The 19,130-nt window shown below is 35.2% G+C and overlaps 2 protein-coding genes across 6 annotated transcripts in view; both read right to left on the reverse strand.

Annotated features, from left to right (window-relative positions):
• Positions 1-15,316, reverse strand: part of LOC129278441 (mucin-17-like) — a 61,104-nt gene extending 45,788 nt beyond the window's left edge. For 2 of the 5 annotated variants that reach the window (XM_064095013.1, XM_064095009.1), the window contains exons 1-9: positions 14,139-15,316; positions 12,371-12,619; positions 9,620-9,868; positions 8,108-8,353; positions 7,446-7,700; positions 5,678-5,926; positions 2,939-3,187; positions 1,453-1,698; positions 798-1,052 (exon numbers count right to left, since the gene is read on the reverse strand). In XM_064095013.1, coding sequence (XP_063951083.1) covers positions 798-1,052; positions 1,453-1,698; positions 2,939-3,187; positions 5,678-5,926; positions 7,446-7,700; positions 8,108-8,353; positions 9,620-9,868; positions 12,371-12,619; positions 14,139-14,430 — 2,290 coding nt within the window. In that variant the 5' untranslated portion in view covers positions 14,431-15,316. The remainder of the gene's footprint in view (positions 1-797; positions 1,053-1,452; positions 1,699-2,938; positions 3,188-5,677; positions 5,927-7,445; positions 7,701-8,107; positions 8,354-9,619; positions 9,869-12,370; positions 12,620-14,138) is intronic. The other 3 variants (XM_064095012.1, XM_064095011.1, XM_064095010.1) reach the window with 2 other exon arrangements.
• LOC129283639 (hyalin-like) overlaps positions 14,570-19,130 on the reverse strand; it is a 39,778-nt gene continuing 35,217 nt past the window's right edge. The window contains exons 17-19 of the mRNA XM_064095675.1: positions 17,020-17,268; positions 15,517-15,762; positions 14,570-14,577 (exon numbers count right to left, since the gene is read on the reverse strand). Of these exons, the coding sequence (XP_063951745.1) occupies positions 14,570-14,577; positions 15,517-15,762; positions 17,020-17,268 (503 nt within the window). The remainder of the gene's footprint in view (positions 14,578-15,516; positions 15,763-17,019; positions 17,269-19,130) is intronic.

Here is a 19,130-nt window from a genome sequence, read left to right on the forward strand (position 1 = left end):
AGGGAAAGTTGTTCACATGTGACATCACACATCTTTATCGCATTGCCAATGGGAGGATCCCCATAGCATTAGTGATCGCAATATTCAAATGCTCATAACCTTCTCCTTATTTGTCCGATATTTCTCAAACTTTCTTTGTTCTTCTTTTATTTTTCTGTTTCCATGCACACAAGCCCACTTGTTCAAAAGGTTTAATTTCCCTTTAAATGAACTGCATTCGTCTTGTTTCTATACTCGTTCTATAACCAATAGTGCATAGGGACAAGGAATTTGCTACGTGTACTCCCCTGTATTATTATCATTATTAAATATTTTCAAAGATGTCATAATTCAGTAGTCTACATTCCAGCCTGAATGGAATAAAGGAAAATGGACCTTAATTTGAATCTTTTCTCACAATGATACACATATTCCAAGATTCATCACTCAGTTCTCAAGTTATTCAAAGAATGAAAACAGGAAGGATGACCATATGACATGAGAACATGAACAAAACAAAAACCCCTACAGTCGGTAAAGGCATGAAACCCTTGCAGTCCGAGAGCTTAAACTCAGTCCCTCCACCACTTAGGCAATACTATCATTGTTTTTATGCTAATTCTGGCTAACCAAATGCTTTAATATTGTAAGTATTCATTGTCCAATCTTGATTCAGGGTAAGAAAGAGATTTGCATGTTCCTCTCTGCCGGTTTCTGTTTTGACAAAAATCATTAAAAAAAACTCCTTTCAACTCAAATTGTTATAGAGCATGAAAAAAATATTGGTTAAGATTCAAACTTTAAATCACAGGAATTACCTTGTGCTGTTACAGTGACAGAGAAGGAACACAGAGCTGTATTGCCTGAAGGATCTGAGAACTCAATCGTAACAGCTGCGGTGCCTAAGGGGAAGATATCCCCGTTGTTATGAGAACGTCTCAAGACCTCAACTTGACCAGAATTGTCAGATGCAAATACAATTGGCCATGAAACCACACCAGATGTAGCACCAAAGCCAATTTCTTCACTGAGTTGAGGGGGGCAGTTTTGAATAATCGGTGGAGTGTTGTCAACTACAACAAAATGGCAATTAGAATAGAGAATTACCATAGTATCATTTAGGTTTTGATTATTAAACAATTCTGATGTTAATTATATCCAATTATATCCTAGTTTTGTTAAAATAAAGGCTGGTCTCAAGATAATCCTCACAAGTCTTACAAAAGGATACCAAGATGTAGCAAAATGCTTACATATCTGGAAAAGTACAATGTATGGTCACCGTTACCTCCTTCATTTATACAAGGATAATTATTTTTGTTGGTCAGGCACACTACTTTTTCATTTATTTTGGGTCTTGACAAATTTTAATCCCTGGAACAAAGTAACCAACTGTACACATACAAAGGATTTTTTTTTTTAAGCCACCATAATACAACAAAACATAAAGAATTGAAGTATCAGTTCTCCTACCTGGATTAACAATGACCAAGAAAGTGCAAGAAGCCTCATTGTTGCTGGCATCTCTGTAAGTGTATGTCACTGTAGTTGATCCCGTGGAAAAGAAAGTTCCAGTCTGAGGTGTAACACTGACCAGAGATACAGTAGAAAGGTCAGTTGCTGTTGCGGTGCCAAAATTAACTGTTCTACCACTCAATGGCACTTCAACGTTATATACTTCATCAGGCGGGCATGTTACTTGTGGAGGTACACGATCCACTGTATTGGGTAAAACAAAGCAATTTCTATTGTGAAACTAATACCTGGCTGACATACATGTACATTAAATCACTATGTTTTTGAAGTGCATACATGAATAGAAGTAATGAATAATTAGGGAATATTGGATGGCCTTGAGTGGGATGCGAAAAAATATTGAACGAGCTGAAGAACAATATTGGATGAGTCAGAGACGAATCCAATATTGTTCTTCAGCGAGTAACAATATTTCTACGCATCCCATGAAAATTGGTCATCCAATATTATTATTATTATTTAGATAACCCTACAAATCTAAACATAAAGTAATGAAGCAAAAACAATATTTTTAGTAACCATCATTTATGGAAATCCTGTAAATCGTAAGCATGGCGCCTGAGTATTGTCATTTAAAAAAAAAAAAATCTCTGTAATAAAGTAAGACGCGCTAGCTTCTAGTGCAAGCGCATTTGAATTCAATAAATTGACGCTCCTTTACCACACCTCCTGGCAACTAATACGCTATGCAATTTAATTGTGACGTAACAATAGCTTAATGCGCACAATCATTTATTAACCAATTATTAGCTTGTGGGCGGGGCAATATATTCATTTCGTCCAATATTTTCAATATTGGATGGTTTTCATAGGCATGCACGTTAAAAATCTGTTTTAATATTTTGTATCTTTGAAACAACCTCGCAAGACGTCAAAATATATCTGCGCCTCTAAAACCCTACATCTAATTAATAATTAATATTATTTACCCATGTTAGCCACTTCAGTTCCCAAAACTGTTCAACCAGCGGGAACGGCTTAACATGATAATATTATTATTACCCAAAGTTAAGCGTGCCCAACCTCATCGGGCACTTCTTCCTACTGGGTACCCATTAACTATATCTGGGTGGAGAGTAGAAAATGTCACTAAATGCAAGGGCCAAAGGATTTGTACATGAAATTATATCTCAAAAGTTTAATATACATGTATGTCTAGTATATTATGTGCTTTAATTTTTGATAATTTCATTACAAAAATGTTTTAACTGTTTTTTTACCATAGCAACAGCATAGTTATAAAGCTTATCCATGGCCTATTATCAACATATTGAAGTGGTAAGTCAAACAACCAGCATGTGAAAACATCTTTCTTTTATAAAATTATGAAATGATAAAGCATATACCTGTATAAGCAGTTTTTAAACATGCAACTATCAGGAATTATGACCAACAAGATTTCCAAAAGAGACTACGGACATACCAGCAATAATGTTGACGAGGAATGAGCAAGAAGCTGAATTTTGGCTTCCATCAGTATAGGTGTAGGTGACTGCTGTTGATCCTGTAGTAAAGCTAGCTCCAGGTTGATGACTTGCTTGTACAAGGCTGAAGCTTCCAGAATTATCACTAACATTGGGAACGTCAAAGAATACTTGTCTGGAAGAAGTGCCTAATTCAACTGTTTGAGTAACGTCCGCAGGGCAATTTACAACAGGTGGTATGTTATCAACTGTGAGTTAAGAAGTATGAAAATCAAAGACATATTAAACTGAATAATCAACAAATAATCCTTGAAGTATTGTACTACCATGTGAGCAAAAAAAAAACTTGACACCTCACAAATCCCCAATTTAAGGAATAAATATATCATAAACACATAATTATTTTATATGGCCTGAAAGAGTATTTTCTCCAAAATAATCTGATACCATATTTATGCCGTATGTGTTAACGCTTGGATAATCAGGATGTATTTTTTTACTATGATGTAAAGCTTGATTTGCACCAAAGTAAGGCATGACTGCAATGAAGGAATCTGGATGCCAATGATGTCATGATCCAACATGAGTTTATAGTAAACATACTAGCAAAGCCCTATTCAATGAAATTAACTTGAGAATTGATACTAAAAAAGTGTTTATTAGACAGTCCTAATGTTAAATATTGAAAAATTGCTTTGAAATGTATTTAAATGCAACCCTCATAGGATTTTGACATCTGGATTCATATAATTTGAGTCATGCCTTACTTTGTCAAAATTTACATCACTGTAAAGAATACCTACTAATTATCCAAGCATGAAAACAAACCACATAAATATGGCATCAAATTATTTGAGTGAAAATTACATATTTTCCCCTTAAATTGGGGATTTGTGAGGTGTGTCAAGTTTTTTTTTACTCACACAGAATATATATATATACTTTAAAAAAGACAAAATAACTAAATAGTCCAATACTATTAAAACCAAATATATAACCAAGTGTTTGAAAATTACCATTAGTCTTTCATCGTACAGAAAATCATTGATATCTTAATTATCTATAAATATGTATCATGAAAATAATGTCATAAATGCGATTATGTATGTAAGGGACATGTATAGTTACAACACTATGAAGTACAGGGAAAATGTAATTGTATATGAAATGTGACAATTGGAAAGGTTTAAATTTCCATTTCCATGTCTCCTAGCATTGTAGCGCCTTGATGCTTGATGCTTGGTCTTAAGACTCCTGATGCCTCAATGGGCCTTAACCCTAAAAGGACTGGGCTATTTGAGATGTATCTCGGCCGTAGTTCACGCGATCCCGCCGAAACTTGGCACGCACATTCTTTACCACATAGAATACAAGCTAGTATAAAAAAAAATTCTGTAAATAATTATTTTTTAATTATTATGAATAAAATATGCAAATTTATTCATAAAGATATTATTTGCATATTTAACACCCTATTTCACTTCAAATTTTCTTCTTTTTTGCAGATGTCATCTTTGTAATCTAATTTAAAGGTTTCCACAAAGAAAAATTGCGAAAGCCAACTTTTTCCTTATGTATTTCTTTGTTTTTTATCTTTTGTTTTTCATAGTTTTTTTTAATGGAAATTATTACAGACCATTTAACAACTAAATTAATTAAACAGACCAATTAGAACAAAAAATAATCACCCCTTTATGAATTTCATCTCCCATAGACTATGTACACAAAGTATAAAAAAGAGCCATTTTCGGCATGACATTGCCTCGTAAAAAGTCATGTGACGCCGCGATGGTATACCCGTATGTTGCGAATTTTGTCTCAAAAGTTGCGCGAGACTTCCAAAAAAAAAAGTCATAAAATTTTGCGGCGCTATCTTTTGCATTTCGGAAATATCGCGCAAACGTTAAGGGGGGCATCATGGCCCCCCAGTCTCTTTAGGGTTAAGGCATGTGCTTTCAATTCCTTGGCCTGGCACTTAATATTTTGGATTAAGTCTCAGAATGTAGAAGGTAACGTAAAGAAGCACATGTGTACTAAAATTTGAGAGACTTTGTAATGCATCACATTCCCTGACTGAAATCATTAATCAAAGTAATGTGTTAAGGCCATGAGTTGTAGATGTTCAGTCCCCTGAATTATACTAGATTTAGCTGTGATGTAAATCATTAAAGAAATGTGAAATATTAGGGAAATCAAACCAGATTTCATTATTTGCTCAATAAATCTATGCATCTACTTTTGCTATTCCATCTTTTGAATGTGCATCATTCGAATATTCTAAGAAGATACACCTCCAGATCTGTATGCCCACCTCCCGTGCGTCATAAGTCATAATAAAAAAGTGGGTTGCTTGTTAATTTTGACCAGCAGCCCTCTAATCCCATTATGACTAGTGACTCTCTGCTCCAATTTTGACTAGTTACCCTCTGCTATCATATTATTGCTTGGCAGGTCTTAATGGCCCTCGTTTTCAAGACTCGCAACCCTCTTATTCTAGTATAACAAGTAAACCTCTTATTAGATTATGACTATAGCGCACGGGCTGAACTGATCAGAACGCAAAAGTTCCATCACTGCGAGTGATGATTGATGAAGAAACTACCCTTTATCTTAAGGTTGACCTTTGACCAATCGTATAGCAAGATTCTTAGTATGCAGAATATAAATAGAAATAGCAGGGACTCTGACTCGCAGTCATTATGACTAACAGGCTTGCCCAAATGTGACTATGGACATACCAGCATTAATGGTGATTCGAAATGAGCAAGAAGCTGTATTTCCGCTTCCATCAGTATAGGTGTACGTGACTATTGTTGCTCCTGTAGTAAAGCTATTTCCAGATTGATGACTTGCTTGTACAAGGCTGAAGCTTCCAGAATTATCACTAACCGTGGGAGTATCAAAGAATACTTGTCTGGAAGAAGTGCCTAATTCAACTGTTTGAGTAACGTCCGGAGGGCAATTTACAACAGGTGGTATGTTGTCAACTGTGAATTAAGAAGTATGAAGATTAAACATGTATTTAACTAAATATGTCCTACAATCCTGAAATATACAATAATCTTACAATATGAGTATTTTGAAACAAAGATGAAATAACTAAACAGACCAAACTTTTCACAGGAACTCAATGTAAAGTCCTCTAAAATCATCATCTTCAGCTTTACATCCTACAGAATAGGTACATATATTTTTTCATTACATTTGAATCATTTGATGAATACAATCAAAACAAAAAAAAGAATGAACTAAAAAAAAAAAAATTAATAATTTAAAAATTCAGTGCTCCCCACATGGTCAGCATTATCTGTACTCAAATTTGTATACTTAAAGAAAAATGAAACCTTTGGAACAAGAAAGCTTGTGTGAAAACAGAAAAATCAAAGAAACAGATCAACGAAAGTTTGAGAAAAATCGGACAAATAATGAGAAAGTTATGAGCATTTGAATATTGCGATCACTAATGCTATGGAGATCCTCTAATTGGCAATGCGATAAAGATGTGTGGTGTCACTTGTGAACAACTTTCCCATTACTTTAGTATATATTTCACTTAAACTGCCTCTTTTATCACATCTATCAGTAGATCCTGTATTCTTGCTATAGGAGGGCATGTAATACAGATTTTCAAAGAATACATTATGGATAAAGAGTTTATATCACCATAAGAAGAACAAAAAGGGACACTTTGGGGGTATTTTATAGTCCATCAAAGGGAAAGTTGTTCACATGTGACATCACACATCTTTATCGCATTGCCAATGGGAGAATCCCCATAGCATTAGTGATCGCAATATTCAAATGCTCATAACCTTCTCCTTATTTTTCCGATATTTCTCAAACTTTCTTTGTTCTTCTTTTATTTTTCTGTTTCCACACAAGCCCACTTGTTCAAAAGGTTTCATTTCCCTTTAAATGAACTGCATTCGTCTTGTTTCTATACTCGTTCTATAACCAATAGTGCATAGGGACAAGGAATTTGCTATGTGTACTCCCCTGTATTATTATCATTATTAAATATTTTCAAAGATGTCATAATTCAGTAGTCTACATTCCAGCCTGAATGGAATAAAGGAAAATGGACCTTAATTTGAATCTTTTCTCACAATGATACACATATTCCAAGATTCATCACTCAGTTCTCAAGTTATTCAAAGAATGAAAACAGGAAGGATGACCATATGACATGAGAACATGAACAAAACAAAAACCCCTCCAGTCGGTAAAGGCATGAAACCCTTGCAGTCCGAGAGCTTAAACTCAGTCCCTCCACCACTTAGGCAATACTATCATTGTTTTTATGCTAATTCTGGCTAACCAAATGCTTTAATATTGTAAGTATTCATTGTCCAATCTTGATTAAGGGTAAGAAAGAGATTTGCATGTTCCTCTCTGCCTGTTTCTGTTTTGACAAAAATCATTAAAAAAAACTCCTTTCAACTCAAATTGTTATAGAGCATGAAAAAAATATTGGTTAAGATTCAAACTTTAAATCACAGGAATTACCTTGTGCTGTTACAGTGACCGAGAAGGAACACAGAGCTGTATTGCCTGAAGGATCTGAGAACTCAATCGTAACAGCTGCGGTGCCTAAGGGGAAGATATCCCCGTTGTTATGAGAACGTCTCAAGACCTCAACTTGACCAGAATTGTCAGATGCAAATACAATTGGCCATGAAACCACACCAGATGTAGCACCAAAGCCAATTTCTTCACTGAGTTGAGAAGGGCAGTTTTGAATAATCGGTGGAGTGTTGTCAACTACAACAAAATGGCAATTAGAATAGAGAATTACCATAGTATCATTTAGGTTTTGATTATTAAACAATTCTGATGTTAATTATATCCAAGTATATCCTAGTTTCGTTAAAATAAAGGCTGGTCTCAAGATAATCCTCACAAGTCTTACAAAAGGATACCAAGATGTAGCAAAATGCTTACATATCTGGAAAAGTACAATGTATGGTCACCGTTACCTCCTTCGTTTATACAAGGATAATTATTTTTTATTTTTATTGGTCAGGCACACTACTTTTTCATTTATTTTGGGTCTTGACAAATTTTAATCCCTGGAACAAAGTAACCAACTTTACACATACAAAGGATTTTTTTTTTCAAGCCACCATAATACAACAAAACATAAAGAATTGAAGTATCAGTTCTCCTACCTGGATTAACAATGACCAAGAAAGTGCAAGAAGCCTCATTGTTGCTGGCATCTCTGTAAGTGTATGTCACTGTAGTTGATCCCGTGGAAAAGAAAGTTCCAGTCTGAGGTGTAACACTGACCAGAGATACAGTAGAAAGGTCAGTTGCTGTTGCGGTGCCAAAATTAACTGTTCTACCACTCAATGGCACTTCAACGTTATATACTTCATCAGGCGGGCATGTTACTTGTGGAGGTACACGATCCACTGTATTGGGTAAAACAAAGCAATTTCTATAGTGAAACTAATACCTGGCTGACATACATGTACATTAAATCACTATGTTTTTGAAGTGCATACATGAATAGAAGTAATGAATAATTAGGGAATATTGGATGGCCTTGAGTGGGATGAGAAGAAATATTGAACGAGCTGAAGAACAATATTGGATGAGTCAGAGACGAATCCAATATTGTTCTTCAGCGAGTAACAATATTTCTACGCATCCCATGAAAATTGGTCATCCAATATTATTATTATTATTTAGATAACCCTACAAATCTAAACATGAAGTAATGAAGCAAAAACAATATTTTTAGTAACCATCATTTATGGAAATCCTGTACATGTAAATCGTAAGCATGGCGCCTGAGTATTGTCATTAAAAAAAAAAAAAAATCTCTCTGTAATAAAGTAAGACGTGCTAGCTTCTAGTGCAAGCGCATTTGAATTCAATAAATTGACGCTCCTTTACCACACCTCCTGGCAACTAATACGCTATGCAATTTAATTGTGACGTAACAATAGCTTAATGCGCACAATCATTTATTAACCAATTATTAGCTTGTGGGCGGGGCAATATATTCATTTCGTCCAATATTTTCAATATTGGATGGTTTTCATAGGCATGCACGTTAAAAATCTGTTTTAATATTTTGTATCTTTGAAACAACCTCGCAAGACGTCAAAATATATCTGCGCCTCTAAAACCCTACATCTAATTAATAATTAATATTATTTACCCATGTTAGCCACTTCAGTTCCCAAAACTGTTCAACCAGCGGGAACGGCTTAACATGATAATATTATTATTACCCAAAGTTAAGCGTGCCCAACCTCATCGGGCACTTAAGCATTCAAGGAATTTCTTCCTACTGGGTACCCATTAACTATATCTGGGTGGAGAGTAGAAAATGTCACTAAATGCAAGGGCCAAAGGATTTGTACATGAAATTATATTTCAAAAGTTTAATATACATGTATGTCTAGTATATTATGTGCTTTAATTTTTGATAATTTCATTACAAAAATGTTTTAACTGTTTTTTTACCATAGCAACAGCATAGTTATAAAGCTTATCCATGGCCTATTATCAACATATTGAAGTGGTAAGTCAAACAACCAGCATGTGAAAACATCTTTCTTTTATAAAATTATGAAATGATAAAGCATATACCTGTATAAGCAGTTTTTAAACATGCAACTATCAGGTATTCTAACCAACAAGATTTCCAAAAGAGACTACGGACATACCAGCAATAATGTTGACGAGGAATGAGCAAGAAGCTGAATTTTGGCTTCCATCAGTATAGGTGTAGGTGACTGCTGTTGATCCTGTAGTAAAGCTAGCTCCAGGTTGATGACTTGCTTGTACAAGGCTGAAGCTTCCAGAATTATCACTAACATTGGGAACGTCAAAGAATACTTGTCTGGAAGAAGTGCCTAATTCAACTGTTTGAGTAACGTCCGCAGGGCAATTTACAACAGGTGGTATGTTATCAACTGTGAGTTAAGAAGTATGAAAATCAAAGACATATTAAACTGAATAATCAACAAATAATCCTTGAAGTATTGTACTACCATGTGAGCAAAAAAAAAAACTTGACACCTAACAAATCCCCAATTTAAGGAATAAATATATCATAAACACATAATTATTTTATATGGCCTGAAAGAGTATTTTCTCCAAAATAATCTGATACCATATTTATGCCGTATGTGTTAACGCTTGGATAATCAGGATGCATTTTTTTACTATGATGTAAAGCTTGATTTGCACCAAAGTAAGGCATGACTGCAATGAAGGAATCTGGATGCCAATGATGTCATAATCCAACATGAGTTAATAGTAAACATACTAGCAAAGCCCTATTCAATGAAATTAACTTGAGAATTGATACTAAAAAAGTGTTTATTAGACAGTCCTAATGTTAAATATTGAAAAGGTGCTTTGAAATGTATTTAAATGCAACCCTCATAGGATTTTGACATCTGGATTCATATAATTTGAGTCATGCCTTACTTTGTCAAAATTTACATCACTGTAAAGAATACCTACTAATTAACCAAGCATGAAAACAAACCACATAAATATGGCATCAAATTATTTGAGTGAAAATTACATATTTTCCCCTTAAATTGGGGATTTGTGAGGTGTGTCAAGTTTTTTTTTACTCACACAGAATATATATATACTTTAAAAAAGACAAAATAACTAAATAGTCCAATACTATTAAAACCAAATATATAACCAAGTGTTTGAAAATTACCATTAGTCTTTCATCGTACAGAAAATCATTGATATCTTAATTATCTATAAATATGTATCATGAAAATAATGTCATAAATGCGATTATGTATGTAAGGGACATGTATAGTTACAACACTATGAAGTACAGGGAAAATGTAATTGTATATGAAATGTGACAATTGGAAAGGTTTAAATTTCCATTTCCATGTCTCCTAGCATTGTAGCGCCTTGATGCTTGATGCTTGGTCTTAAGACTCCTGATGCCTCAATGGGCCTTAACCCTAAAAGGACTGGGCTATTTGAGATGTATCTCGGCCGTAGTTCACGTGATCCCGCCGAAACTTGGCACGCACATTCTTTACCACATAAAATACAAGCTAGTATAAAAAAAAATTATGTAAATAATTATTTTTTAATTATCATGAATAAAATATGCAAATTTATTCATAAAGATATTATTTGCATATTTAACACCCTATTTCACTTCAAATTTTCTTCTTTTTTGCAGATGTCATCTTTGTAATCTAATTTAAAGGTTTCCACAAAGAAAAATTGCGAAAGCCAACTTTTTCCTTATGTATTTCTTTGTTTTTTATCTTTTGTTTTTCATTGTTTTTTTTAATGGAAATTATTACAGACCATTTAACAACTAAATTAAACCCTAAATTAATTAAACAGACCAATTAGAACAAAAAATAATCACCCTTTTATGAATTTCATCTCCCATAGACTTTGTACACAAAGTATAAAAATGAGCCATTTTTGGCATGACATTGCCTCGTAAAAAGTCATGTGACGCCGCGATGGTATACCCGTATGTTGCGAATTTGGTCTCAAAAGTTGCGCGAGACTTCAAAAAAAAAGTCATAAAATTTTGCGGCGCTATCTTTTTCCATTTCATAAATATCGCGCAAAACGTTAAGAGGGGGCATCATGGCCCCCCAGTCTCTTTAGGGTTAAGGCATGTGCTTTCAATTCCTTGGCCTGGCACTTAATATTTTGGATTAAGTCTCAGAATGTAGAAGGTAACGTAAAGAAGCACATGTGTACTAAAATTTGAGAGACTTTGTAATGCATCACATTCCCTGACTGAAATCATTAATCAAAGTAATGTGCTAAGGCCATGAGTTGTAGATGTTCAGTCCCCTGAATTATACTAGATTTAGCTGTGATGTAAATCATTAAAGAAATGTGAAATATTAGGGAAATCAAACCGGATTTCATTATTTGCTCAATAAATCTATGCATCTACTTTTGCTATTCCATCTTTTGAATGTGCATCATTTGAATATTCTAAGAAGATACACCTCCAGATCTGTATGCCCACCTCCCGTGCGTCATAAGTCATAATAAAAAAGTGGGTTGCTTGTTAATTTTGACCAGCAGCCCTCTAATCCCATTATGACTAGTGACTCTCTGCTCCAAGTTTGACTAGTTACCCTCTGCTATCATATTATTGCTTGGCAGGTCTTAATGGCCCTCGTTTTCAAGACTCGCAACCCTCTTATTCTAGTATAACAAGTAAACCTCTTATTAGATTATGACTATAGCGCACGGGCTGAACTGATCAGAACGCAAAAGTTCCATCACTGCGAGTGATGATTGATGAATAAACTACCCTTTATCTTAAGGTTGACCTTTGACCAATCGTATAGCAAGATTCTTAGTATGCAGAATATAAATAGAAATAGCAGGGACTCTGACTCGCAGTCATTATGACTGACAGGCTTGCCCAAATGTGACTATGGACATACCAGCATTAATGGTGATTCGAAATGAGCAAGAAGCTGTATTTCCGCTTCCATCAGTATAGGTGTACGTGACTATTGTTGCTCCTGTAGTAAAGCTATTTCCAGATTGATGACTTGCTTGTACAAGGCTGAAGCTTCCAGAATTATCACTAACCGTGGGAGTATCAAAGAATACTTGTCTGGAAGGAGTGCCTAATTCAACTGTTTGAGTAACGTCCGGAGGGCAATTTACAACAGGTGGTATGTTGTCAACTGTGAATTAAGAAGTATGAAGATTAAACATGTATTTAACTGAATATGTCCTACAATCCTGAAATATACAATAATCTTACAATATGAATATTTTGAAACAAAGATGAAATAACTAAACAGACCAAACTTTTCACAGGAACTCAATGTAAAGTCCTCTAAAATCATCATCTTCAGCTTTACATCCTACAGAATAGGTACATATATTTTTTCATTACATTTGAATCATTTGATGAATACAATCAAAACAAAAAAAAGAATGAACTAAAAAAAAAAAAAATTAATAATTTAAGAATTCAGTGCTCCCCACATGGTCAGCATTATCTGTACTCAAATTTGTATACTTAAAGGAAAATGAAACCTTTGGAACAAGAAAGCTTGTGTGAAAACAGAAAAATCAAACAAACAGATCAACGAAAGTTTGAGAAAAATCGGACAAATAATGAGAAAGTTATGAGCATTTGAATATTGCGATCACTAATGCTATGGAGATCCTCTAATTGGCAATGCGATAAAGATGTGTGATGTCACTTGTGAACAACTTTCCCATTACTTTAGTATTTATTTCACTTAAACTGCCTCTTTTATCACATCTATCAGTAGATCCTGTATTCTTGCTATAGGATGGCATGTAATACAGATTTTCAAAGAATACATTATGGATAAAGAGTTTATATCACCATAAGAAGAACAAAAAGGGACACTTTGGGGGTATTTTATAGTCCATCAAAGGGAAAGTTGTTCACATGTGACATCACACATCTTTATCGCATTGCCAATGGGAGGATCCCCATAGCATTAGTGATCGCAATATTCAAATGCTCATAACCTTCTCCTTATTTGTCCGATATTTCTCAAACTTTCTTTGTTCTTCTTTTATTTTTCTGTTTCCACACAAGCCCACTTGTTCAAAAGGTTTCATTTCCCTTTAAATGAACTGCATTCGTCTTGTTTCTATACTCGTTCTATAACCAATAGTGCATAGGGACAAGGAATTTGCTATGTGTACTCCCCTGTATTATAATCATTATTAAATATTTTCAAAGATGTCATAATTCAGTAGTCTACATTCCAGCCTGAATGGAATAAAGGAAAATGGACCTTAATTTGAATCTTTTCTCACAATGATACACATATTCCAAGATTCATCACTCAGTTCTCAAGTTATTCAAAGAATGAAAACAGGAAGGATGACCATATGACATGAGAACATGAACAAAACAAAAAACCCTGCAGTCCGTAAAGGCATGAAACCCTTGCAGTCCGAGAGCTTAAACTCAGTCCCTCCACCACTTAGGCAATACTATCATTGTTTTTATGCTAATTCTGGCTAACCAAATGCTTTAATATTGTAAGTATTCATTGTCCAATCTTGATTCAGGGTAAGAAAGAGATTTGCATGTTCCTCTCTGCCTGTTTCTGTTTTGACAAAAATCATTAATAAAACTCCTTTCAACTCAAATTGTTATAGAGCATGAAAAAAATATTGGTTAAGATTCAAACTTTAAATCACAGGAATTACCTTGTGCTGTTACAGTGACCGAGAAGGAACACAGAGCTGTATTGCCTGAAGGATCTGAGAACTCAATCGTAACAGCTGCGGTGCCTAAGGGGAAGATATCCCCGTTGTTATGAGAACGTCTCAAGACCTCAACTTGACCAGAATTGTCAGATGCAAATACAATTGGCCATGAAACCACACCAGATGTAGCACCAAAGCCAATTTCTTCACTGAGTTGAGGGGGGCAGTTTTGAATAATCGGTGGAGTGTTGTCAACTACAACAAAATGGCAATTAGAATAGAAAATTACCATAGTATCATTTAGGTTTTGATTATTAAAAAATTCTGATGTTAATTATATCCAAGTATATCCTAGTTTCGTTAAAATAAAGGCTGGTCTCAAGATAATCCTCACAAGTCTTACAAAAGGATACCAAGATGTAGCAAAATGCTTACATATCTGGAAAAGTACAATGTATGGTCACCCATTACGTCAAACCCCCGTTTGGAGAAAGACCGCAGTTCAGGTTGCAAACTGCGGTTCTATACCCCATTTTGCGTTTGTAAATCCCAAAATCATTTCCAAGCCCAGGGGGCCGTTTCATAAAGCTGCTCGTAAGTTAAGAGCGACTTGTAGAACGACTGGTTATCCTTTCTCGCGCGCTAAATCATCGCCAATGGTGTGTACCATTTACCGCAAGACAGGATCACCAGTCGCTCTTTATTTACGAACAGCTTTATGAAACACCCGCCTGATCAACCCCGCTAGGCCAGGTACTCCTCGCTGTCTCAATTTTACCTCCACAGGCCAGATTATGAGCGTTGAGCCAAGGACGAAATGATAAACAACAGCTGTGCTATTACGTAAGACTTCTCTGCCTGTAGTAGGACCTTCGGAATGAAATTATTGTATTCGATATTTAATCACGTTTTCAAAGGCATATTGTATTCAGAAATCCAATGTTAGTCCATTTTCAATTTCGAACGAAGAAAATCGACCTCGAAATAAGGAAAGTAAGTGAATTAAAATGACGGCATGCCTTGCTCGGGCTGTTGTGTTATCTTCGGACCGAGGTCAAGAAACAGGTGTTTTGATACTTAAATTGCTTGCTTGGGGCAGTTATGGTTTGTCGTACTTGGAGAAGAGAATTGATTGAGGGAAACTGGGGTATAGTGTTCTCAAATGAAAGGTTTTCGTCATGGTTACCTTCTTCATTTATACAAGGATAATTATTTTTTATTTTTATTGGTCAGGCACACTACTTTTTCATTCATTTTGGGTCTTGACAAATTTTATTCCCTGGAACAAAGTAACCAACTTGACACATACAAAGGATTTTTTTTTTAAAGCCACCATAATACAACAAAACATAAAGAATTGAAGTATCAGTTCTCCTACCTGGATTAACAATGACCAAGAAAGTGCAAGAAGCCTCATTGTTGCTGGCATCTCTGTAAGTGTATGTCACTGTAGTTGATCCCGTGGAAAAGAAAGTTCCAGTCTGAGGTGTAACACTGACCAGAGATACAGTAGAAAGGTCAGTTGCTGTTGCGGTGCCAAAATTAACTGTTCTACCACTCAATGGCACTTCAACGTTATATACTTCATCAGGCGGGCATGTTACTTGTGGAGGTACACGATCCACTGTATTGGGTAAAACAAAGCAATATCTATAGTGAAACTAATACCTGGCTGACATACATGTACATTAAATCACTATGTTTTTGAAGTGCATACATGAATAGAAGTAATGAATAATTAGGGAATATTGGATGGCCTTGAGTGGGATGCGAAGAAATATTGAACGAGCTGAAGAACAATATTGGATGAGTCAGAGACGAATCCAATATTGTTCTTCAGCGAGTAACAATATTTCTACGCATCCCATGAAAATTGGTCATCCAATATTATTATTATTATTTAGATAACCCTACAAATCTAAACATAAAGTAATGAAGCAAAAACAATATTTTTAGTAACCATCATTTATGGAAATCCTGTAAATCGTAAGCATGGCGCCTGAGTATTGTCATTAAAAAAAAAAAAAATCTCTGTAATAAAGTAAGACGCGCTAGCTTCTAGTGCAAGCGCATTTGAATTCAATAAATTGACGCTCCTTTACCACACCTCCTGGCAACTAATACGCTATGCAATTTAATTGTGACGTAACAATAGCTTAATGCGCACAATCATTTATTAACCAATGATTAGCTTGTGGGCGGGGCAATATATTAATTTCGTCCAATATTTTCAATATTGGATGGTTTTCATAGGCATGCACATTAAAAATCTGTTTGAATATTTTGTATCTTTGAAACAACCTCGCAAGACGTCAAAATATATCTGCGCCTCTAAAACCCTACATCTAATTAATAATTAATATTATTTACCCATGTTAGCCACTTCAGTTCCCAAAACTGTTCAACCAGCGGGAACGGCTTAACATGATAATATTATTATTACCCAAAGTTAAGCGTGCCCAACCTCATCGGGCACTTAAGCATTCAAGGAATTTCTTCCTACTGGGTACCCATTAACTATATCTGGGTGGAGAGTAGAAAATGTCACTAAATGCAAGGGCCAAAGGATTTGTACATGAAATTATATCTCAAAAGTTTAATATACATGTATGTCTAGTATATTATGTGCTTTAATTTTTGATAATTTCTTTACAAAAATGTTTTAACTGTTTTTTTACCATAGCAACAGCATAGTTATAAAGCTTATCCATGGCCTATTATCAACATATTGAAGTGGTAAGTCAAACAACCAGCATGTGAAAACATCTTTCTTTTATAAAATTATGAAATGATAAAGCATATACCTGTATAAGCAGTTTTTAAACATGCAACTATCAGGAATTACGACCAACAAGATTTCCAAAAGAGACTACGGACATACCAGCAATAATGTTGACGAGGAATGAGCAAGAAGCTGAATTTTGGCTTCCATCAGTATAGGTGTAGGTGACTGCTGTTGATCCTGTAGTAAAGCTAGCTCCAGGTTGATGACTTGCTTGTACAAGGCTGAAGCTTCCAGAATTATCACTAACATTGGGAACGTCAAAGAATACTTGTCTGGAAGAAGTGCCTAATTCAACTGTTTGAGTAACGTCCGCAGGGCAATTTACAACAGGTGGTATGTTATCAACTGTGAGTTAAGAAGTATGAAAATCAAAGACATATTAAACTGAATAATCAACAAATAATCCTTGAAGTATTGTACTACCATGTGAGCAAAAAAAAAACTTGACACCTCACAAAACCCCAATTTAAGGAATAAATATATCATAAACACATAATTATTTTATATGGCCTGAAAGAGTATTTTCTCCAAAATAATCTGATACCATATTTATGCCGTATGTGTTAACGCTTGGATAATCAGGATGTATTTTTTTACTATGATGTAAAGCTTGATTTGCACCAAAGTAAGGCATGACTGCAATGAAGGAATCTGGATGCCAATGATGTCATAATCCAACATGAGTTAATAGTAAACATACTAGCAAAGCCCTATTCAATGAAATTAACTTGAGAATTGATACTAAAAAAGCGTCTATTAGACAGTCCTATTGTTAAATATTGAAAAGGTGCTTTGAAATGTATTTAAATGCAACCCTCATAGGATCTTGACATCTGGATTCATATAATTTGAGTCATGCCTTACTTTGTCAAAATTTACATCACTGTAAAGAATACCTACTAATTATCCAAGAATGAAAACAAACCACATAAATATGGCATCAAATTATTTGAGAGAAAATTAAATATTTCCCCTTAAATTGGGGATTTGTGAGGTGTGTCAAGTTTTTTTTTACTCACACAGGATATATTAATACTTTAAAAAAGACAAAATAGGTAAATAGTCCAATACTATTAAAACCAAATATATAACCAAGTGTTTGAAAATTACCATTAGTCTTTCATCGTACAGAAAATCATTGATATCTTAATTATCTATAAATATGTATCATGAAAATAATGTCATAAATGCGATTATGTATGTAAGGGACATGTATAGTTACAACACTATGAGGTACAGGGAAAATGTAATTGTATATGAAATGTGACAATTGGAAAGGTTTAAATTTCCATTTCCATGTCTCCTAGCGTTGTAGTGCCTTGATGCTTGGTCTTAAGACTCCTGATGCCTCAATGGGCCTTAACCCTAAAAGGACTGGGCTATTTGAGATGTATTGAGGACTGGAGAGGGCCATGATGGCCCCCCCCCCTTGTGATCTCGGCCGTAGTTCACGCGATCGCGCCGAAACTTGGCACGCACATTCTTTACCACATAAAATACAAGCTAGTGTGGTAAAATGTACCACAGTCTGGGGCACGCGCGACTGCTCCCTACATACATGTACTACTGTGGGATGGGTTGGAGCAACTGCCTCCTTGGTTGGAGCATAGAATACACATGTACTATGGGCTAGAGGCTGTGTGCACACAACAATAGACCCAAACCCCCAAGCCCTGTGCATTCATCCATGCTTGGGTGCACAACTCAGGTCTCAGCATAGCTGCATAGTCAGGCCAGCCAAGGGATCTGATCATCACTTGAGAGTCGACCGGTGCGAGACGAGGACGTCTGTGTTTCTACACAAATCTACCTTCTGCTTCGCCCGTTCGCCCTTCGGGTTTCAACTAGCTGCAGCAAGAATACGTCACACCAATAGCCATCTACAGCAAGAATACCAGTGGCAGTAATATCTACAGGTTTTCTTTTATCTGGTGAGTATATCTAAACTTTCCTTCTGTTAATCCCACTTTCCCCCTTTTCCCTCACAGGTGATATATATACTTATTACACCTAATTTTACCACAGTGGCGCTGCGAACCTTACTTTGCGCGAATTGGTATCCCATTGGATTTCAATTCATTCATTTTCATTTTAATTTATTTTGAGTGCGTTTTGGGGGTGTTCTGCTTCCTTCATAAATTTTTGGAAGGGGGTAGATATTGGATATATTTTGAGTGTTTAAAAGATCAAAAATACATTGTGATTTT

Source organism: Lytechinus pictus, chromosome 2 (genome assembly GCF_037042905.1).
Source record: "Lytechinus pictus isolate F3 Inbred chromosome 2, Lp3.0, whole genome shotgun sequence".
NCBI classification, from domain to species: Eukaryota; Metazoa; Echinodermata; class Echinoidea; order Temnopleuroida; family Toxopneustidae; genus Lytechinus; species Lytechinus pictus.